The sequence below is a fragment of the Phocoena sinus genome, chromosome 10 (genome assembly GCF_008692025.1).
Source record: "Phocoena sinus isolate mPhoSin1 chromosome 10, mPhoSin1.pri, whole genome shotgun sequence".
NCBI lineage: Eukaryota > Metazoa > Chordata > Mammalia > Artiodactyla > Phocoenidae > Phocoena > Phocoena sinus.
In genome coordinates, this window is record NC_045772.1 from 85,787,750 (window position 1) to 85,811,404 (window position 23,655).

At 38.2% G+C, this 23,655-nt stretch overlaps 1 protein-coding gene across 13 annotated transcripts in view; it reads left to right on the plus strand.

Moving 5' to 3' along the window:
* The window catches only part of ABCC9 (ATP binding cassette subfamily C member 9), a 150,544-nt gene that overhangs the window by 120,467 nt on the left and 6,422 nt on the right, over positions 1-23,655 (plus strand). For 8 of the 13 annotated variants that reach the window (XM_032645442.1, XM_032645451.1, XM_032645441.1 and 5 more), the window contains 9 exons: positions 474-576; positions 11,628-11,729; positions 12,312-12,432; positions 13,686-13,816; positions 14,561-14,639; positions 16,514-16,622; positions 18,207-18,310; positions 20,549-20,682; positions 22,703-22,765. In XM_032645442.1, the coding sequence (XP_032501333.1) occupies positions 474-576; positions 11,628-11,729; positions 12,312-12,432; positions 13,686-13,816; positions 14,561-14,639; positions 16,514-16,622; positions 18,207-18,310; positions 20,549-20,682; positions 22,703-22,765 (946 nt within the window). Of the gene's footprint in view, positions 1-473; positions 3,300-11,627; positions 11,730-12,311; positions 12,433-13,685; positions 13,817-14,560; positions 14,640-16,513; positions 16,623-18,206; positions 18,311-20,548; positions 20,683-22,702; positions 22,766-23,655 lie in introns of those variants that run through there. The other 5 variants (XM_032645448.1, XM_032645449.1, XM_032645450.1 and 2 more) reach the window with 2 other exon arrangements.

Sequence of the window (23,655 nt, forward strand, 5' to 3'; positions counted from 1 at the left end):
TATTTTCCTGTCTTCCCTGAGTCTCTTCTAGTACCTAACACCCAACTCCAACCATGCCATGTGGAAAAGTAAAACACATGCAATAAAAAGTAGGTGGAGTATGTTGCATCTCTGTACAACTTCTTCTGGTTTTTGTAGGGCACTTGCGACATAGACCATGCCTTGTTTTCACGGCTACCATCATTATGTGGAAACTTATGAAACAGTCTTTAATAGGACTTTGTCATTGGAAAGATTCCTTTCCATAGCAGGCGTTGAGAAAGGAAGGAAACACTGCACCACACCATCTCTCAGTAAGGGTGCAGGAGAGCAGTAGCAGCTGGCCTTTATTTGCAAGTAGGAGTCCATTTACTAGTCATTCCACCCCATCAGTTTGTCACCGTGTTGAGTAAATAGTGTAGTAGGAAGTGTGACTGTTTTTTATTATTTCTCCTGTTGTGTAGCTAACATCATAATATTTTTGTTTTCGGCAGGCATGAAACCAGATTTAAGCAGCGAATGCTGGAACTGACAGACACGAACAACATTGCCTACTTATTCCTCTCAGCTGCCAACAGATGGCTAGAGGTCAGAACGGTATGTTCATTGCATGATTTTGGAATGGAAACCACACAGAAAAGAGGCCTGATGCAAAGAGGAAGACAGTTGTAAAAATTAGGCTTCCACTGAGATTCAGCACTCGCTTTGCATTTTCTGAACTTTAAAATAGCTCAGGATTGTTTATGTTACGGGTGAAATTTGTCATAATGTTTTTAGCTAATGGCAAGACAAATAGCCCCAAATGCAAAAATTCATTTTGTGTTCATTAGTCGCTAGATTATATAAGTTAATGGAATAGCAAATATTTGTATAACTTCAGGTTTTTTTTTCAAAAGAGCACATCTGACAAGTGAACAGATGTACTCATTTACTCAACTGAGCTGGACCGACCTGGAAGAGGTGGCGACTTTCTCTCTTTTAAGCCCGTGGAAGATCATGTTAGCCCAAAATGTAAAACATTGTGATGAATCATCTGTTGCCTTCTCCTGCCCTCTATAAAGTAGAAGAATGGGCACAAGCTTTGACATCGTACAGACCTGGTCTAGCAAGTTAATGAATTTATCCAAGTCCCAGTTTGTCATTTGTAAAATAGGAGCAAGAATGTTCCCTCATGGGGGTGTTAGGATTAAAAATCATAATATAAATCCCCTAGCTCACTGATTGGCAAGTGCACTCAACAAATGTCTTTTGAATGGTTGGATGGATGGATGAAAAAATGAATTGAAACAGTACCTGCCCTGGTAAGTGGTTAATAAGCCAACCAGTCGGGGTATGAATGAAGTAGGAGACAGGTGAGACCCAAGCCCCACAGGGAAGAGGATGTTGTTTGCAGACTGGTCTGCATAATGAATAAGACACTTTGGTAGTAATGATGAGTTGACCGTCATCTTTTTTAAAAAAATAATTAACTCCCAGTTTGTGAAAAGGAAAAGGAGGTTTACTCATGCAGTTGTAAGAACCTCACTTCTGCTGATTCATCACCCCTACTACCATATGCACGCTTTCTTTCAAAACTCAATGGACCAGAGAGGGCAGATGGTAATGGGAATTTGACAAGGTTGAAATGAAGGAGCCCAGATTAAAATCTGAGTTGTTGACGGATGGATACAGATTGGTAGGGAATCTTGGATCCCCCTGTGAGCTGTAGTTGCCATGATTTCTCATGGTTTACAGAGATTCTCTACTACTATATTAGTTATTGTGTAGAGATTATCCAGCAACATAACACAATTATATGTCACAAATTTTAGGTAGGAAATTTCTTACGGGTTGCTGTGGGGATTGGGAGGGGGCAGGGCAGATTCTCCTGAATAATCTATAACTAGCATAAAGGCAGCTGAAGTGTTTAGGACTTAGAACCAAAATATTATTCCTAGATCTTACGCAGACCCTAATTCCTTGCTTTAAGCTTCTGTTTGTTTAAATCTGTTTTCTCCAAGGAAAAGAAATCATATCTGATAACAGAACTAATGATGAAATAGCTTCATCAAAGAATGTCCTAATATCACAGGGAGAAAATATCAGTAGTTACCTTTGTATTTGATTTTCCTGAAGTTGAAGATCAAGTATGATTTTTAGGGGCAAGTGTGTTTGCTTTGGACTTGAGGTGAGTGTCTGACCTGACTCCTGCTTCTACTCTTTAGCACTTCCTACTGTCAGGTTAATGGACAAATGTTTAACAAGAATCTTCAAGCAAACCATATGTTCTGCTCTCATAGCCAGAAGACAAGATATTAGAGCCTTCAGACTGCCAAGAAAGGGAAGGTCAGGAAAAATTCAGAGAGGAACAGCAGCCAGATTCAGAATGGGTTAGTTTAGCTTGACTCACACTCCGCTACTTAAACACACCCCCCCCATTAAAGGCAGCTGGACCTACTTGAATATAAAAGAATTCTAGTTCTACCTGCAGAAGTCTAAAAAAAAAATACTTATATGTGAAAAAGGAAGGGTGGAATCTGCCATTCATTCTGTTACCTTATAACACATTTGTCTTTGTGTCTTTTCTTTGTTTTCTGTGTATCATACTCTTTCCATGATTTGCTGTCTAGCCTTACCAGATCTCTCCCTTAAAAACCAACACAAAAACATCAAAGAATCCTTTGCTTCTATTTCTGATTAGTAAATATAAAATTTGGTAAGAAACTTGCTGATTTACTGCAACATTCCAGGCGTATCTGCTGATAGAAGTCAAGGTCCAAAGTCCTTTGTGGATGATTTGTCTCTTTCATCTATTGAATTTATGTATCGGTAAGTTTATGTGGGTATACACACAACACACACACACACACACACACACACACACACACACACATGCTTCTAGACAATCCCAGAGATCCAACGTAAAACAGATTTATTCTCTTTCTGTTCTTTGGGTATACCGAAAGTTTTTATTAGAATCAGAATGTTTAGAATATTAGAATATTTATTTGGATATAAATGCTATAATCTAAGAACATATGCCACAGTAGGGGTGTTGAAAGAATAAAGTAAAATAAAATGAATAAAAATAATGAATAAAGAATTTAAAAATGAGTAAACTCCAATAAGGAAATAACCTTTCTCCCGATCATATACATGTAAATGACCTCATTACTTCTCTGCTTCTATGGATGTGTCTGCATCACTGGAGATACAATTTCCATTTGAAAGAAATGGATCTTGTGTCAAAAATATGAGAAATATGAACATTGAGAAACAGGACCTTGGAGACTGGGGTGTGAAATGTTCTCCGAACCCCACAGCTGGACATACTCTGCCTTGTAAGTCATTTACAAAAAATAAGTAATGAAAATTTCTATTTGGCCCAGTGACTCTGTCTGCATGGACCTTATCTACAGTATCAACACAGCCCCCTCCATTCCCTGTTCTCTGATATCTTACTCAGCAAATTAACAAAAATATCTGCTGTAGCAACTATTCTTGGAGCTCCCATAGCAGGAGCACAGTTAAACCGTACCAGGAGGGGGGCAGCATTGGGCATAACTCAGAAGACGCCAACAGAGTTCCTGATGCAGATCTGGGTATTTCACCAACTCTAATTCATGCACTCATGACCCAAGTGGAGAGAAAGAGGAGAAAACTTATCATAGTTTTCTGTGGCTGTTTTTCTCTTCCCTTTCTCTTCATTCTCAATTTTAGCTTTCCAGAACAATGCCACTGAATTCTGTGGACAATCTCCAGGAGAAGGAAGGGAAACTAGAGTAAAAGCACCATTTTTAAATTCAGGAAAATCCCTGAGCCCCATCCTTTTTTTTTAAATCATCTATTTATATATATATATATATATATATATATATATTTACATATGGCTCTTCTTTCTTTTCCTGGTCATGTTAGGTAAGTGTTAAGACAATTACAAGTTATTCCCTTTCTCTGGCTGAACAGTGTTCCCTATGGAAGATATAGCCCTACCTACCATGTTCATTTCATAGTTATTCTGAATTGGGAAAAAAATAAAGTTCACAACACACTCCAATTAAAAAGGACAAGAATCTAAAAGAATAAAATAGTTTGGCTGGTAGAAAATAGCCAGACTGTGACCACCCAGGTTACTTTGGCAGTGGAGGGCAGTGTTTCGCCTCTGGGTGCCAAGTGAAGTGGGCCACAGTCATGTGCAGTGTGTCACGACAGCCTAACCTTTGAATGCTGCTTACGTTCTTTTGTTCAGCACAGGGTTTTCTCTTCATCCCTCCGAACTAAACAATTCCAGTTCTTTGGCATCGGTGTTTCCATTTACGAAAATTGTGTAACTCTATCTAAAGGGTGTCTTTCCAAGGCTTTGTCTTGCTGTGTATGGTGAAAGGATAAAAGAAAAATCACATCAAGAAGCCAAAAAAAAGTCTTTAGAATCAACAGGCTAAAGTGAAAATAGTCTTCAGGGTGAGCTTGCATGAGAGTCTATTGTGTGAAACAGCACAGAGCTTTTTTGTATGTTCATAACTCCATTATAGACAGGTGTGCGTTGATCTTGTAATGTGAAGACCCAGGCACTCAGTGGAACCATAGACGTGGACTTCTGAGGGCTATGTGAAGGAGAAAGGTAGTGTTGTTGATAACTATTTACAAGGGTGTGGTATGGAAAATTAACAGTTTTTACTATAATCCCACATATAGATAGAGAAATTATTGAATCACTAGAAATCTGATAAGAGGCTTCTCTTTTGACATAGGAATCAAAGGCTTCCCTTCTGGAGGGGAGTGTTGAACTCACAAAGTCAATGGAAATTATAATTTATCACTCTACTTATAAAAATGTCCTGCTGTTGGGCCCTCTCTGAGAGTGGTCATTCACGTATGTAGTAGCTTCTATTTCCTAAGTAGAATCTCTCATTCCATTGTATCGTTTTGACTGAAGGCGTTTTTCATTGAATTGGTTGGGTAGGATGTAGAAAGCCTTAGCAGAAGAATTTGTGCTTCTAGTAATCCCTCCTGTGTGTGAGTTATTCAGACTATCTGCTTCTCCTTTCTTAACTTACTGCCTTTAAGCCATTTTGTTATTCACATGTTTGCGATGGAAAGGAAAGAAGGTGTGGAAAGGTAGAGTCACTTTATCATTCATTAAACTTACTGTTTAATGGTAAAGGAAGTGGAAAACTGGAAGCTAACATAAGCTCTATCAATTTCTCACGTCTGTTACTCTTGTTGTATTTGAAAGAAAGTGATTGGAATTTAGTGGTTTTGCTATGAGATTTCTTGATAAACGTTATGCACAAAGGAGCTTCCTCTCTTATGCAGATTGAGGTAAAATTCTGATCAAATGCTTCCAAAAAATCTCCAGTTACTTTAAAAAAAAACGTTATTGAGCAGAAGTAGTAATCCTGAAGTGAGCTGAAAAGTATCTCATCGATATAACTAGAAGACAGCACGAATAGCACTTTTTTAAAAAAGAAAATGATGAAGAATATTTTTATGAGAAATAACCGTTTTAGATGCTAAACTGCAGACATTTTGGCTTTTAAGCTCTTGTATCTATTTGAACTTACTAGACTGTGGAATTGGGAAGTGGGTTCATCTCCTGAAAAACTTGCTCTAAAGGTGCTTCAAAAAGTTATGCATTGGACATATATACACTACCAAATGTAAAATAGATAGCAGTGGGAAGCAGCCGCATGGCACAGGGAGATCAGCTCGGGGCTTTGTGACCACCTAGGGGGTTGGGATAGGGAGGGTGGGAGGGAGATGCAAGAGGGAGGAGATATGGAGATATATGTATATGTATAGCTGATCCACTTTGTTATACAGCAGAAACTCGCACACCATTGTAAAGCAATTGTACTCCAATAAAGGTGCTACAAAACAAAAGAAAAAATAAGAAAAAAAATGAGACAAGGCAGGGAAAGCTGTTGGCACACTGCCTGCCATGTGACCAATAAATGTTAGTTATTATTTTATTATTAACTAAAAAAAAAAGAGAGAGAGAGAGGAATAAAGCAGGTGACTTTTATAACTTCTAGCCTTTTCATATTGTATCTTATTTACAGAGAGGAAAAGTGGCCCCAAAAGTCTGTCAATATAATATAAATGTAGCAGAACAAGGTGTAACAATCGTTAGGTCATGTGCATTCCAGGGATAGGAATAGGGTTTGGGGAGGCTGCCTGGCACGTTTATGTTGCACAAAGCTCTTCCTCCCACAGAGCCTTCTCTTAGCCCTATGCTGTTAAAGCCCTATGAGATTTGTATCATTAAGTACATGTTACACAAGTGGCTATTTAAGGTTACACAACCAGAAGAGAGAGTAGAGGGTATGTGGAATACTTATTGACCTCTTATGAATAAAAGCTCCTATGAATTAAAAAAAAAAAAGCTATGCCTTTTTGCTGAGGTGTCAAAAACATCTCTTTACATTATCTTTACATGTAAATGTTGGTATGTTCTATCTACTGGACTAAGAATTAAAATAATGTCTAATGATCATACTGAAAACCTTACAAGTAACAACCTAAGCGCCCATCATCGGATGAATGGATAAAGAAGATGTGGCACATATACACAATGGAATATTACTCAGCCTTAAAAAGAAATGAAATTGAGCTATTTGTAATGAGATGGATAGACCTAGAGTCTGTCATACAGAGTGAAGTAAGTCAGAAAGAAAAAGACAAATACCGTATGCTAACACATATATATGGAATTTAAGGAAAAAAAATGTCATGAAGAACCTAGGGGTAAGACAGGAATAAAGACGCAGACCTACTGGAGAACGGACTTGAGGATATGGGGAGGGGGAAGGGTGAGTTTTGACAGGGCGAGAGAGAGTCATGGACATATACACACTAACAAACGTAGTAAGGTAGATAGCTGGGGGGAAGCAGCCGCAAGGCACAGGGATATTAGCTCGGTGCTTTGTGACAGCCTGGAAGGGTGGGATGGGGAGAGTGGGAGGGAGGGAGACGCAAGAGGGAAGACATATGGGAACATATGTATATGTATAGCTGATTCACTTAGTTATAAAGCAGAAACTAACACACCATTGTAAAGCAATTATACCCCAATAAAGATGTTTAAAAAAAAAAAACAAAAAACCTTACAAGTAGTTTTGAAAACATTAGCTCAATGAGAGAGACACGGAAAATATATACTGGCTTTAACTTATCGATCTCTTCCCTCCCTTTTCTCTCTTCATTTGTTTTCACTTCTTTTGCTGGTTTCATTGCCAGGATGAGGCTAACCCACCTATTATCAGAATTACCATTTCAATTCAATAGAAAATAGTTTAAAGTATTATCTGATTCAATCTAACATTGAGTTCTATACAATGGTGGAATCCAGGGCCCAATATAGAATATAAAGATCCATAATAAATTAACAGGGAATGAGGTGGGAGGAAGAGAGATTGAGTGGGTAATGTTTTCCATTTCCTTTATAATATTTATATTAGGCCTACGTCTAATGTCCATTTATTGAGACTCTGATTAATCTGTTGTTTCGGTATGTCAGTTGCAGCGTTGTTCTATTCCAGTCCTATTCAGATTGCTCTTTGTAACACAGAACACAGCATTTTATAAGCTTTTCCTGTACAATTGAAATAGCAAAACAATTAATAATTATTGGGAACTGAATGATGAAGTTCTTGACTTAAGAGTACTTTTCACTTTAGAAAGGCAAAGAACTCCTAACACACATAGCACAGCTTTCTAAGATAGTCATATCACAGTTCTAAGCGGGGGATAAAAAAATCATAAAACTTTGTGCTGGGCTTCCCGCCTTGTCAAATATGCATCCTTGTAATATTTGTACATGTTCAACTCTTAAGTCTGGAAAAGGGATTGGTGGAGATTTAAATGGCTCATAGGAGTCCTTTAGAAAAAAACATCAGAAGCCTGGATTTAGAAGATATTTGGCTCATAGAAGAACTCAGTGAATGTTTTATGAAGGGGGTCAATGTATCCAGTCATGAATTCCATAAGGAATCTTTGGGCCTTTACAATGTACTTAGCATTACTGTATTCCTGTTGCTGGAAAATTTAGACAGACTCTTTTTTCACGGACTTAGATTCTAGTGAGAGTAAATGGGCTATGAACATGAGAACAAATAAGCAAATAAGATCATTTCAGATAGAGCGAAGTGTGAGGAGGAAAACAAAGCAAGACAATGCGCTAGAGAACAGCTCCAGGGCTGAGGGTGGGATCAGGAAGGGAAGGTCTCCAAAGAGGTGTATTTAAGAATTGACTCCTAAATGACGAGCAGTAGCCTGGTGTCTGAGACCTCTGGGAAACATTTCAGGCAGAGTCAGTGGCAGAAACAAAGTTGGTATGTTCCCAATGTTACTGACCCAGGTCCTTGGAATCTTTAATTAATAGAAATTGAGGGCTTCCCTGGTGGCGCAGTGGTTGAGAGTCCGCCTGCCGATGCAGGGGACACGGGTTCGTGCCCCGGTCCGGGAAGATCCCACATGCCACGGAGCGGCTGGGCCCGTGAGCCATGGCCACTGAGCCTGCGCGTCTGGAACCTGTGCTCCGCAACGGGAGAGGCCGCAACAGTGAGAGGCCCGCGTACCACAAAAAAAAAAAAAAAAAGAAAAAGAAAAAGAAATTAATAAGAAGCCAGAGGAGAAATTTAGGCAAGGTTTTACTGGGACTTGTGCTACAGCACAAGGGAGTGAAAATAAGTAACAGGTGCGCTTCCTCACTTCCCGAGGAAGTGACAAGCCGATTCCTTAAATGGGATGAGGGTGAGGGAGGATCAGTGGGCTGGGGAGAAGGCGTGGCTTATGTGGTCTGCCCACCCCCTTGGTAGTGCTGTGCGCAGGGGTCATGCGCAGTATCCTGCTTTTGCTCCCGGCACCTCAGACATGGCAGTTGGTTTGTGGCCTTTTTGTATCTTATTATAATCACCCGAGCTGCGCATGCGCGCAGTTATTTTTAGTCCCTTGTAGTTTCTTTGTACTCTCTTGCTTGGGGGATTCATTGGTTCAGGTGCAAGCACTGCAGTAAAGGTCCTAGGTCCCAGGTCCCAGCTTATCTCACCAAGGACAGGAAGACCAATGTAGTTGCAGCAGGGTGAAGGAGCAGGAAAGGAATCTCAAATAAGGTCAGAGGAGGCAGGATCTAGACTCCAGACTTTACATCATATAAGGCTTTGTAATTCATCAGAGTCTGAATTTATTAGAAGTGCAATAGAAAGGCATTGATAATTCTAAACAGGGAAGTTATATATACTTTTTAAAGAATATATGAATGAATGAATGGATAGATGGATGAATGAATGAGGCTCTTCTTTCCAATGAGGTAGGCTGAGAGGAAGCGGAGAACAAAAATTAGTAAAAACATACCCTGCTTCAAACCCTTAAAGTGTATGTTGCCCACAGAAATTTCTCAGACGCCGACTGGCATATTTCTTTATATCAAGCTGGGAGCATCCTGCTGGAAATATCTCCTGGTGCTAACTTACTTTCTGAAACTTATCACACAAGCGCTTTATGAGTCTTTTTAGAAAAGATAATATGGAAATAACAAATTTATAACATAGCATTAAAAGTATTACCTTTCACAAGAGAGTGGGAAGGAAAAATTCATATTGCTGTAAATATTTTGGAAGTATTTTGGGAACACGTTGGCATTTATAAAATATAAAAGAGCAGCCCGGGCTGGTTAGATTCTGCATTCATGTAGTTGTTGCTTCAAATAAAGGGGGAAAAGGAAGAACTGTCTGATTGGGATGTGACAAGTTGTTAACAAATGGATACATCGGAAGAAGCGATCAAAGGAGCATTTACTACCTCTGTGGAATTTACTCCCTCAAGGAATTAACTCTCAAGATAATGTAAAGATAATGGGAGTCATTACAGAATTAAATTTTAGTGCCTGTTTTAACCTTTGATGTTTATGATGCACGCAAACTTTTAAGCTTGCTTCAAACCTTTGAAAATCATCCAGGGGGAGAAAAAGACATCCTGTTACATGGAGGGGGTTAAATATAACTGATATTTAATCTTATTTATTCCTTTCAAAATCCCTGTAAATTAGGTATCATTTCTATTTTCCGAAGAAGAAACTGAGTCTCAAAGGGGTTTAAATGACTCATCTAAGCTTACTAGCTGGTAATTGACAAAAGCATCATTTGAACCCAGATCTCTGATTCCAAGGCTGGGATCATTGATTGCTCCCCAACAATTTGATCTTTCGTGCTATTTAAAAAGAGGCAAGGATGTGCACATGCTAGCTGATTTGAGAAACTGCATTCTTTTATATATATATATGAAGTTTTATAGTTTTGTTTTATTTATTTATTTTTGGCTGCGTTGGGTCTTAGTTGCTGCGCGCTGGCTCTCTTGCGTCGAGCGGGTCTACTCTTCGTTGCGGTGCGCGAGCTTCTCATTGCGGTGGCTTCTCCCGTTGCAGAGCACGGGCTCTAGGCACGCGGACTTCAGTAGCTGTGGCACACGGGCTCAGTAGTCGTGGCTTACGGGCTCAGTAGTTGTGGCTCATGGGCTCTAGAGCACAGGCTCAGCAGCTGTGGCACATGGGCTTAGTTGCTCAGCAGCATGTGAGATCTTCCCGGACCAGGGCTCAAACCCATGTCCCCTGCCTTGGCAGGTGGATTCTCAGCCACTGCGCCAGTGGTTGAGAAGGGTTGACCAGTGGCTTCTCAGGGTTGAGAAGCCCTGAGAAACTGCATTCTTGACTTCAGCATGTTAAACACTCTATTACTGTCATTATGGTCTCATCACCTAGTTACTCGTTATTCTTTTGAGGTAGCAGAGGTTATCTTTCTAGAGATGGTCATCACCAGTGAGATGAGACTTGAGATAATTCTAGAAAGTGTTCATGCCTGAACTTCTCTCTGCTTCTGGCATGTGTGACACATCAGCATGACAAGTTTTAAAGATTTCTTTTTCAGAAGATAAGACGTAATAGTGCCTAGAATGCTGGGAAATGGGGAAGAGTGTGTTAGAAAATGGACAGATGTCCCTTATCTCTCCTTTGAGTTTAAGGCTGGCCTTAATGAATTTTTTAAATTTCTCGGAAGAGTTTATCATTGAGTCATAGACAATTCAGATACTCTAAGACATGCCATATTTCTAATTTAGGAAGAAAAATTACACTTATTCCTATTTCCATGAAATCTATAGATTTAATATCCCAGACTCTGAGACCAGATAGTCGACAATAGTTCAGATACAAATCCCAATAAGCTAACTAGAGGCAAACTTCTGCAAAGGCCTTGATTTAGCATACAAGAGAGCTAATCTCAACCCTGGTATAAGCACACATGAAATTTAAGGTAGAAAGTTAAGTTCAAACATAATTGCTTGTCTGGCAACACAATGCAGTAGATAAGAAAAAGAAAGGAAGAAAGAAAACCCTGTGTCTGATCCTGGTCGTGCCAGAAATTGCAGCTTAATTTCTGACCAGGTGTTTAACGTCTCTGAAAGCATATCTGCACGAATATAATCAGAGCCTTGCATCGTTTCCCTTTCCGTCCTAATAGTGTGCGTTGTTATACCTTCTGTAACATTCTTCCGAAACTTAACAGGATACACAAGGAGTAGCGTTTATTCTCTTAGTGATCACCTGGGTTGATTGAGATCTTTGGTTTAAGAACCTGGGGAAAATCTTTTAATATTTTTTTCTCACTCCTTTTTAGGATTATCTGGGAGCTTGCATTGTTCTCACTGCATCAATTGCATCCATTAGTGGGTCTTCCAATTCTGGATTGGTGGGCTTAGGTCTTCTGTATGCACTTACGGTACGTATGGATGAAAATCTCTTTTTGCGCAGTGCTGGAGGTACTTTCTGTATGTGGTTATTATCAACTCTTATTCGTGGATGTTAGAGAGGAGTTAGAAATTCATAACAAGATGACAGCCTGCAAATAATAGTAGATTTGGGCCCAAACCCAGCATTTTAGGATGGCATGGATTCATTTCTGATATTGCGAGCCAATTTTTAGAAAGTCCTCAAACCCTCTGGTCAGAGTTCTCCCAAGGCTGTTTGGAATTCTTGTCCTGAGTTGCTCACCACACATTTAGGGACACTAACTTGCATATGACTATAAATGAGGTAAATGGAAACAGAGATACAACTATCCACTGTGCAGGGAAGTCAGGACAGTTCACAGAACAGTGACATTTGAGGACCCTCGAAGAAGAGCAGACACTTTCTTTGCCAACTTTATCCCATGACATTCTCTCTGGTCTCTGATACCCTGCAGCATTTATGAATTGTACCTGTATGAACTGTCCAAGTCATCCTATCCCCTAATATCCGGTGCTTACAAAAATTATGACTTCATTTTATATGTGTTCATTGTTTGTGTCGCCTAACACAGATAACCAATTATTTGAATTGGGTTGTGAGGAACTTGGCCGATGTGGAGGTCCAGATGGGGGCAGTGAAGAAAGTGAACAGTTTCTTAACTATGGAGTCTGAGAACTATGAAGGCACCATCGGTATTGTTCTGAATATCATTTTATTTCACTTAAATAGTTATTTTTAAAAAAAGACTAGTTGAGTGTCAGGCACACTGTCATTTTTGCTTTTGTTTTCCACTTCAATAGCCAGAGAATCCCCTCTCATCTTGACTTTGCTTGATAAGGTACACCTGAATCTGAAAAAGATGTGATTATTTAGGCCTGAAAAGTCTTGGATACAACGAGAGTCCAAATTGATATTATTTACTAATACTTAAAGAGAATGATATATATGGACTTTATTAATTACCAACCTAAATTATGAACTATTCTATTCTCTTTCTCCAGACCGTATTAACTTAGATGGCAAGAGACTTGGATTTTAAATTCTAACTGAGATTCTTAGCCTTGCTAGAATAAAACTGGCAGAAAATTCAATACTGAGGACAGACTAATCTTCCTTAAATGTAAATCTCATGCTTCAAATGCACTCTTTTGCCTAAATCCTTCAATAGCTCTCGAGGTCTTCAAGGACAAACTCCAGGTAACTTAGCTCAGTCTGCTAGACCCTTTGTTAGTCAACCCTTACCCACCTACCTACTCTCATTTCTCTTCATCCACCTATACACCTTTTACTCGGGCCATACCAACATGCTATGCTTTCTTTATATCTTTGTTTTTTTCCCTCTATATATTTGAAACAACTTTCCCTACCTCTTATCCTTTAAGATTCATCTCAGGCACCGTCTCCACTTGAAACCCTCCTGGAACTCTTGGGTTACCACCATCTCTGCTCCCAGAACACCTCGGATTGGCCTCCATCACGTGACTCTCCATGCAGTCCTGTAGGGTCTAACTCACTTGCATGCGTCCCCCGGGCACAATGAGCACCTTGAGGCATGTCTTCCATCTCCATATTCCCAGCATCCTGCACAACACCTTTCACATTTGAAGCATTCAAATATTTGATGACCAACTGAGTGAACAAATGAATCCATTCACAGATGAACCACTATGAATAGAATTGAGTGATGGAATGCTGGGTGATATGATGCCCATTAATGCTCCAAAACAGACACACAAAAGCTATTTTTAAAGTTCTTAATCAAGAGGCTTTTACTCTAAATGAAATTTTGATTTAAAAAACTCAGAACTTGGTTCAGTACCACTTTCAATTTAGAAAAAAATTATGTGTGTATGTATAAATGTATATAAGTATGTGTGTGTTTCTTTCTACCTCTCTCTCTCTCTTGTCTCTCTCTCTCTTCCCTTACCCCATCTCCACCCCCCAGATCCTTCTCAAGTTCCAGAACACTGGCCTCAGGAAGGGGAGATCAAGATTCATGATCTGTGTGTCAGATATGAAAATAATCTGAAGCCTGTTCTTAAACACGTCAAGGCTTACATCAAACCTGGGCAAAAGGTATGGAATTCACTGCCATTTGATTTATTTCATACAAACCCTCAGATGGAACCACTCCATTACCACCTGAGCTCTTTAGACATCCCAGCCAACCACAGCCTCACTGGGTTCCCATTACATTCCCTACACTTTATAGGTCAGATCATTTGCACAAAAGAGAAAAGGGAGAGAGTGGATCCAGATAAAATACACATCCTCTAAGTTGTATTGCCATTCATTCGTCTCCCATGAAGATCAAGAATGTGAACAATAGGCATGTTTTTCAAAATTTCTAGCTTTTGGCTCATGACCATTCCAGATATCCCCTTGAGAACCTTTGTGTTTGTACTAGCTCTAGTCACAAAATGATTTATTTTAGTTATTGTAAAAAGAGCAAGTGTGCAGAAAAATGGACTCATTTTACATTTTGTTATAAAATCATCACTTCGAAGATAAAGTGGAACACTTGTTTGCTAGGTCAACAGTATACTAAATGCAAACATGAAGCGGCAAAGGTAAAACAACACACCCACATAGAAATCAAAAGAGAGTGGAATCGTTGAAGATTTGTTGAAGACCCCATGTTTTTAGCTTAATAATGATAATTCCTAAGGGACATCTGAGAAGAAAATGATTATTTTAATGTAACTGTTTACATAGAGTTGCAGTTTCATCATGGTGTCATACCTAAGGTAAAAATACTTCTGCCTATTTTCTATCTTTTGTCTGAGTCCTCTTCTCTCTGAGTGACAGTTGATTTCTTAGGTGGGCATATGTGGTCGCACTGGCAGTGGAAAGTCATCGTTATCTCTGGCTTTCTTCAGAATGGTTGATATATTTGATGGTGAGTTACTAACTAAACCTTTTCATTAGCTGTGTGATGCTCTTCCTTAAAAAAAAAATGCAACATCGACTTACCTAATCCTGCAGAAATAAAAAGTAAATATTTATAAGTACTCTGTGTCCTGAAACCCATGATTTGAGACAGGTATGCCAGATAAACAGTCTAGGAGTAAAGAAAAAACATAGAATTGGGGAAATAAAATTATTAGCCCTACCTAAACTCAGCTCTAGATATTATTATTAGACCATTCTATTAAATTGGTAAAATGAAAACAAGGCCATCCATTTTGAATAGCAACAGATAGAGGTGGCATTTCAAGAGGAAGGAAGAGAGAAAAAGACTGTCTCGCTTCCTGCAAACTAAATATATATATATATATATATCTTTCCATCAAAGGAATAAAAAGAAGATAAGTAATCTGCATTTTAATTTTGATGCATGACTCTTACCATCATCTTCTTAATAACATGGTTTAATGATGTTGAGCATTTTGTTAGGAGGCAACCATTGCTGTAAAGTGCCAAGCACACGTTGACAATATACAAAAATATTTATTCATCCACAAAATTATTAATAATATCGAACATGGAAGTAATCTAATCTTTGCTTTAGAAAAAATATGTCATTATTTAGTCTGTCAAGTGGCCTGTAAATAGGCCAACACATATGCCATCTTGAATGAAAGGAGATCCATCAGCTCAAGAAGTACTTAACTATTATTATCTGTAATGATTGTGATAATGGTGATAGTACCTCACATTTTTATCGTCTTTGACAGTTTATATTATTTAATTTAATCTACACAACAGCTCTGTGAGATAAAGAGGTCAGTTTATGAACAACAAAGTTGCACTGTGGTCACTGCAGGTTCTTTGGGGTTTAGATTCAGTGGCAGGGTAAGTGTCTGCCTCTAGGTGAGCAGCTTGCTCTTTCCATGGCTGGTAATAAGACATAGATACTTTAAGGATTTTCTGTGGGATTTGCATTATAAGCCAATTACATGATCCAAAGACAACTGATTGAAACCTTTCATTAAAAAACTGTGGTTATAATGAAACAGATTAGCCATATTCTCATGAGTCCAGAAACATCATTTCAGGCCCCATGAGGACTATGATGACTGTTTTTAATACCATTATAGGTGACTGAGATTTTAATAGATAATATATTATTCTTGAAATAAAGTTTAAGCTAACATCTTGCCTGCTTTTGGGTCTAAATCCAGCTGGAAAAGGGACTCCAGTTGCCATTCTTCTCTGGGCATTCTCATCTCATAGAGCAACATTGTCTTTGCACAAAGCGATATGATAAAATAAATCTATCAGGGAAAGGCAAGGACGTCAAGATTGTGCAAGTCTATGTACAGTGGAAAAATTCACCAAAATGTGATACCTATGTCATAGAATCTACTTTCTTACTTGTAATGCACTGTGCTGTTCAATCAATAAACGAGTGAATAAGACAGACAAAAATGCCCATCTTCAACGATCTTGTATTCTAGTTGGGGGAGAGAGACTCTAAAAAAGATCAGTAAATGTATATAGAATGTCCTGTGAAGGAAAATAAAGCCAAGAATAGGATCAAGGAATATTGGAAGGAAGAGGACCACTGAGGAAAAAAAGTACTTTTGGTTTGTATGAACCACATAAACTGCATAAAAAGTGGAAGTCCCTTTAGGAGAAAATACATAAGAGCAGATAGCACCGAAATGTGTATTTTTCATAGAGACATATCATGATGTTTTTAATACTTAAATGGAAAGCTTCCTCTTCTGAATTTCAGTTCTGAACTAGGAAAGTACTTCCAATTTGTAAACAGATATTACTTTACTCGTGATTTTACTACATGCCGCCACTTTTGTTTTTCTTTAACAGGGAAGATTGTCATTGATGGGATAGACATTTCAAAACTGCCACTGCACACACTGCGTTCTAGACTTTCAATCATTCTGCAGGATCCAATACTATTCAGCGGTTCTATTCGGTAGGTGACGTATTCAGCAGAAACCCATGTGCCTCAGGACTTACCCTTTGGCTCACAGGAGGGTTTTACTCAGAATTGCTTTTCAGGTAGGCGTGAAAGTTTGTCACCAAGATGATGAGGTCAAATGTTCTGTCCCACAGTTTGGATTGGGGCACCTAGAGTGGCTAAATCAACCTATAGAAGCCCATCCTTTGTGCCTCCAGAAGTTCATCTCTTCTATCTGACCCTACAAACGTCACTTTTTCCTCTGTACTTGGGGACAGTGATTCTTGGCAGACATTTCTGAGGTGTCCACCCTACAGACACCCTGCCTATCTCTTGTGTGTCTGGTCTGGCCTCAGCAGATACTGAGTTTGGTTAATACCTTGAGTCCCTCCCGTCACCCACAACTTCTCCTTCTGCCGAAATTGCTCTGAAGAAGCTGCTACAGCCTTCTCCATGCATGGTTTGTGGTTTCTCATGAAAAAAAAAAAAAGAATGGAGGTATCTACTCTTTGCTAGGTCCTTTAAATATTGATATATCATCTCATCAAATCCTCAGAGCACTGCTCTAGTGTTCATATTATTGTCCCCATTTTACAGATGAGGATTTTGAACCTCAGAGAAGCTGTAGCTTGGCCAAGTTCATATACTTAGTAAGTGGTAGCACTGCCATTCCAAATAAAGTTAGTCCAACTCCAAAGTCCACTGTGTCATCATCCACCAGATCATGGCTCTCATTCCATCCACCCTCTGTTCTCTCTTGCTCCCCTCCTCTATCTACTTAACTGCAAAGTATTTGCCACCTTTTACTAAATACTCCTTGTCTTGAAGAGAAGATGTATGTAAGATTGCTCCATATTCAATTGTAAAATTACTTTAATTAAAAGTTCTGGGGCTTCCCTGGTGGCGCAGTGGTTGAGAGTCCGCCTGCCGATGCAGGGGACGCAGGTTCGTGCCCCGGTCCGGGAAGATCCCACATGCCGCCGAGCGGCTGGGCCCGTGAGCCATGACCGCTGAGCCTGCATGTCCAGAGCCTGTGCTCTGCAATGGGAGAGGCCACAACAGTGAGTGGCCTGTGTACCGCAAAAACAAAACAAAACAAAAAAAAAAAGTTCTGGGCATATCAGATTATTTAGCAATATTATAGTAAATCTATATCTCTGAATATATTTATTATGAATATTGTTATCGTGGTTGGTACAGCATAGCTCATCTGAAATAGCATTGCACGTTCCCATATAGATTTATGTATTTAATGTCAGTTCTGTAGGAATACTTTGCTAGACACTATTCAAGTTATATTATACATAATATGAAAGTAGATGTATCCAATTTAATGAATTGTATCAAACCTTATCATGGATTTAAACTTACTAATGATATCATCGAAAACCATTGCCCATAACATTCAGGTCACTCATTCACCCATCAAGCATGAATTGAATGCCTGTTCTATCCTAAGCACTGTTGTAGATCCTGGGCGTACAGCAGTAACCAAAACGAATAGGATTTACATTTTAAGGAAAGAACAGCAGTAAGCAAATGTACATTAAAAATCATTTTTAAAATTTATTCACTAATTAACTGATTTTTTTCCTACAGGTTTAATTTAGATCCGGAGTGCAAATGCACGGATGACAGACTTTGGGAAGCTCTAGAAATTGCTCAGTTGAAGAATATGGTCAAATCCCTACCAGGAGGTCTAGGTATATTTTCTAAATGATACATTTATTTTTTACATATGCAATGAATTCTACACATCTACATTTTTTGCTGGAATCACATAATTCTAGTGTTAAATCTCGTTATATTTAAAATCATCTCCTAAAGGTCATTAGGACAACTTCAAAATCTAGTGTTTTTGCAGCAGGTGCAAGAGGATGAAACCTTATAACCTTCTGTTCTAGGCGAGCAGGCCAAAATATTCCAATTAATACATTTATCTCTTTAGTCTTTCCACCATTGATGGATATAGATCAGTTTAATTAGAATGTTTCCTTGTGGTCATTCTGCTCACATGATTTACATGAGTGCTTAACCCTCAGTAGGTAGATAAGAGGACTGAAAAGGCTGTTAGGTCCAAAGAGTACTTGGTGCCATTTAGAAGCAGGTATTTTCTCCACAGTAGCAGCCGTTTTCTTTGCTGCCAGGAGGGCATATTCCTTTTACTTACATAACATAATTTTTTGGAAGACATTATTTTCTATTACCTAGCTGCAGGATCAGTTTGGGTACTTGTGTAAGATATGAAACATGTACTCAAACGATCCCTGAGTTAAATTCAGTCCCAGATGTAGTATAATTTCTGGCAAATAACCGATGATAAAAACAAAAGAGCAATGTGAATAACAAAAGAACAACATGATTAATGAAACAAGAGAGAGTTCATGATATAGTCTTTATTCATAAAAGCGAGCATCTGTAGTTTTGGACTTCTGTTTCCTTAAAACCCGAACACATTTAAGAAAGCGTCGGAAAGATAATAGTTGGTTGGTATTCTAATTTTAGTACATAATATGTAGTTGCCAAATTGATTGTGTTGTTCGGCATCTAGTTTTTTTTTTTTTTTTTAATTAACCCACAAAATAAAATGATGTTTATTTGTTAGTTTATTTGGGAAAGGAGACTCAAAAACAATACCTTTTATGATGATAATTTAGTCCCAAGGAAAAGGCATCCCACAAACGAAATTGGGGCAGCGTGTCTTTAAGGATAGTTTTACTGACTTTGCCTGTGTCACCGTGGAAGTAATTGCAGAGGTCTGGGTGAACTTTCCCATAATAATTTTTGATGTCTGCTCTGGAAAGCCCAGCAAATGTACTTGAAAAATTGAAAAGTCTACTTGCGATAATGCTTACAGACCTTTTTTCCTTGGTATTTAGAGACTCTGCCCTCCCCCTATTAATAATTGGAAAGGCAGACAATTACATCTTTATAGTTCTCTTCACTAACATGAGACCTGCGTGTACCTGTTTTGAATCATGGGCATAGTATTTGGGGGTATGGTACAGTGTAAGCGACAGGGAATTGCATTTACACTATGTAATTGAATACTGTTTATGCTCATTGTCTTAATAAAGATTACATCAGTGGTTTGATAATGATCTGGTTCATGCCAACTCTAGTGAAGAACATTCATCATGCCCCGCTTCCTTTTTATTTATTATATACATTAAAATTTGGAGAATAGATGCATAGCCTCCAAGCGTGAGAAATTATAAGAATTTGATGCAGTGAGGCAATAATCAATAGAAATTTCCTCTCAGAGCCCTACTAAAAAGTGTTTGAATCCTAATAATATAGATTATTTTGGAAATAGAACTTAAGCTAAACTCACAGTAGTACTTTATAAAATGTGGTTGAAACCAAAAAAAGAAACTATAATGAGGACATAACTCATTTATCCACGCAGTAAAGTTTCATTCAGCTGCTATGTCAGATGCAAAGTGGTAAGTACTGGGGATACATTGCTAAACAAAAACAAACACAGTCCTTACCCACTAGGAGCTTAAAGTCCAGGGGGATGATATAATGGAAGGAGAACAGGTATTGGAGTTGAGAATATTCTGTTTCTTATCAAGCTCTACTACCAGTTAACTAGGTGATCTTGGGCAAGCCACATCATCTCCCTGGGCCTTGGATAATTATATTAAATAATTAAATAATCTCCAAGGTCTTCCAGTCTTTAAAATGTTTAACAGTATTTTATATCCTGCTATCAGGAGGGAATTTACCACCTGTTTTCAAACACAGGGTGACCCAGGGTCATCTTAATTTTCCCCAGTTAAAGTTCCTCTTTGCTTTTCCAGTGTGAAATCCTTGCACCAGTACAAAGTGCTATGCAGCGTGTTCTTGTAGGACATAATGTGTTTTCCACTACTTTGCCCAAGGAAAATGTTCGTATCATTTCTTTAATGAAGTCCTTGCCTCTTTTTTTGATTTAGATGCAGTTGTCACTGAAGGTGGGGAGAATTTTAGCGTTGGACAGAGACAGCTGTTCTGCCTTGCCAGGGCCTTTGTCCGCAAGAGCAGTATTCTCATCATGGACGAAGCGACAGCTTCCATCGACATGGCCACAGTGAGTGCCTTATCTAAGCTTCTTTAAATTGATGAGATGAAGAAATGCATATGAAAATTATAATTTATTTTTCCTGATTGGATTCTGAATGCTCAGTACTATTGTTTTGAGTATCTTCTCTGCCACCTCCTCGATCAACCAATGATACAGCACAACAGAATTTCAGTAAAGGAGACTTGACTCTTCTTTTAAAGGACCTCCTATTGCCAATAAACATCATATAAATTTGTCATCACTTTTTTTTCTAGTTTTATTTTATTTTACTTTATTTTTCTCCATTCTACCTCTTTTTATTGAATTATAGTTGATTTACAGTGTGTGTTAGTTTCAAGTGTACATTAAAGTGACTCAGTTATACATACACATATATCTATTTTTTTCAGTACCATCACTTTTTGATAAATCCTCAAAACAGTAAAATTCCAGGGCTCAGTTGATGAGAGTACTGTTCTGTATTCAAGTATTCAAGTGTTGTGTCATGGAAGTTCTAAGATGAAGTATGCAAATCTCTATTAGAATCTATTGATAATCGAAACCAATCATTTTCTAATGCAATTTGAAGATGGAGTCATTATAATTAATGTTGGCTAGAATTAATAATGGCCTTCTCAATGTATTCATGGTAACGAGGCAGAAACTTTGCCTTTTGAAAGAAATCATTTAAAAGTGTCAAATAGGGGGAGGGATAAATTAGGAGTTTGGGATTAACATATACACGCTACTGTATATAAAATAGATAATCAACAAGGACCTACTGTAGAGCACAGGAAACTCTATTCAATATTCTGTAATAACCTATATGGGAAAAGAATCTGAAAAGGAATGGATATGTGTATATGTATAACTGAATCACTTAGCTGTACACCCGAAACTAATACAACATTATAAATCAACAATACTCCAATATAAAAGAAAAATTAAATTTAAAAAAAGTGTCAACTATGTCCAAGAAGGATCTGTCTGGAAGGCTGTGACTGAGTGGGGAAAATATCACATTGAACTGCTATCAATTACTGTTGTTCTTATAAAAGTTAACTTGATATTAAAAGTTTGGTATCAGAAAGGACAAAAATAAAAATCTTATTTCTTTTCTTACTGTACACTTTAGATTGAATAAAACTACCCAAAAAGGTGAAACAGTTTCAAGATTATTAAGATCCATATATATGGAGGTGCTAATTTGACATCATTTATTTGTATTAAGACTAACCAGTTAAAGTACCTATTCAAAGTTTATATATCCTTCTCGGAGTTAAGCTAATTTAAAGCAATGAAGTAGTTTCTAATGAAGCCATTTCACTAAGTAAACATAACTACATCAAAATTAGTATTAATTACTAAGTTCTTACAATATTGTGGCTTATTGTAAGGATAGTACTGCCTCAGGAAAGATGAGAGAGAGAGAAAGAGGGAGAATAAGAATGAATTAATTGGTAATAAACCATGTGATTGGAAGAAATAGCTCCTTCACTTTAAGACTTAGGTAATCGAGCTTTTTTTCTAGGAGAGAGGTAGAATCCTTACCCAGGACGTCTTTTAAAATATAATGATAACAATGGTTTGTGGTGGGAATTAAAATAGTTCCTGCCTGGAATGTACTTTTATGGGTCAAAATCCAAATTTTTAGCATGTACTTTATTTTTTCCTTTTCTGACACAAAACTTAACACTATTTTAGGGTTTTATTTGTTTTGAATACATCCTTTTTATGGCATAACTCAAGTGAGCATTTCCACACCCATTTGGTTTCATTTTCCTCATTCAGTTTCCTGGCAATAAATCTATCAGTCATTCCTAGTTGATAAACTGAGTTTTATTTGCATTTTGAAGACACTACAGAAGCCAGCCGGAGCTTGCTGCTGGGCACTGCTCCCTGTTAGGCCTTCTGCAGAAGACTTAGCAGTGAGAGTTCTCGGAAGAGATTGGGCATGTTGAAGCATTGTTCTTGGGGACACAATATCAATATTATGGCAAGAGAAAGTAGTCCAGAGAAAATTCAGACTCTATTTATTTTTTGGCAGGAAAACATTTTGCAGAAAGTGGTAATGACAGCTTTTGCAGACCGCACCGTTGTTACAATAGCTGTAAGTATGGGCGACAGAGTTGATTTACTGCTCTTTGGTTTTTCTTCCAAGATTCAATATTCTTTATTTTTGAGCAATTAAAATATGTTGAATCATGTATTTCTCTGCTAATATTTCTGTATCTGTACAAAAAAAAGAAACAAACAAAAAAAAGAACAGCTATGCTTTGAAAGCCTTTACACTGTTTTTTTCTAAGCTGTCTGCCCTACCTTCCTCTGCTAGGTTACAATGAAAGAACATTCTCAGTCTCGGGATTCCAGCAGGTCGTGCGTGGCCTGTACTTTTTCACCAGATACAGATGGCAGTTCATGTGGGATTATTCTTTTTTTTTAATAATCGAATTGTCTGATGATCAGTTTCAGAAGCAAAATTCATTGGTTTGACTCCCTAGTCTGCTACTATTTGCACTTAATTTCTATGTTCCTATTTACTTAGCTGTTTGCAGAGAGACAATGAGACAGCTGTTCTGCCTTGCCAGGGCCTTCGTCCTCAAGAGAAGATAATCAAATTGAAAAAAATGCTTAAATCTTTGTAATGCCCATTATAGCTTACTTCAAAGAGGCCATGGTTTTGTCTCTTCCTCTTTGCAGATGGATGGATTCTTATTGACATTTAGGTTTACATTTAACAGAACTACTTTTTAAATGAATTGCTTAGCCATTTTTCCCTCTTGCTGATTCTTTTCTCTTCTTTCCCTTTTTCTTTTCTCTCCAGCACCGTGTCTCTTCAATCTTGGATGCAGGCATTGTTTTAGTCTTATCTGAGGGTATATTAGTGGAGTGTGATACTGTTCCCAACTTGCTCGCTGTCAAGAATGGCCTCTTTACCACTTTGGTGATGACCAACAAGTAGACATCGTGAGCTACTCTGCCACGTAGCCCATTCTCTGG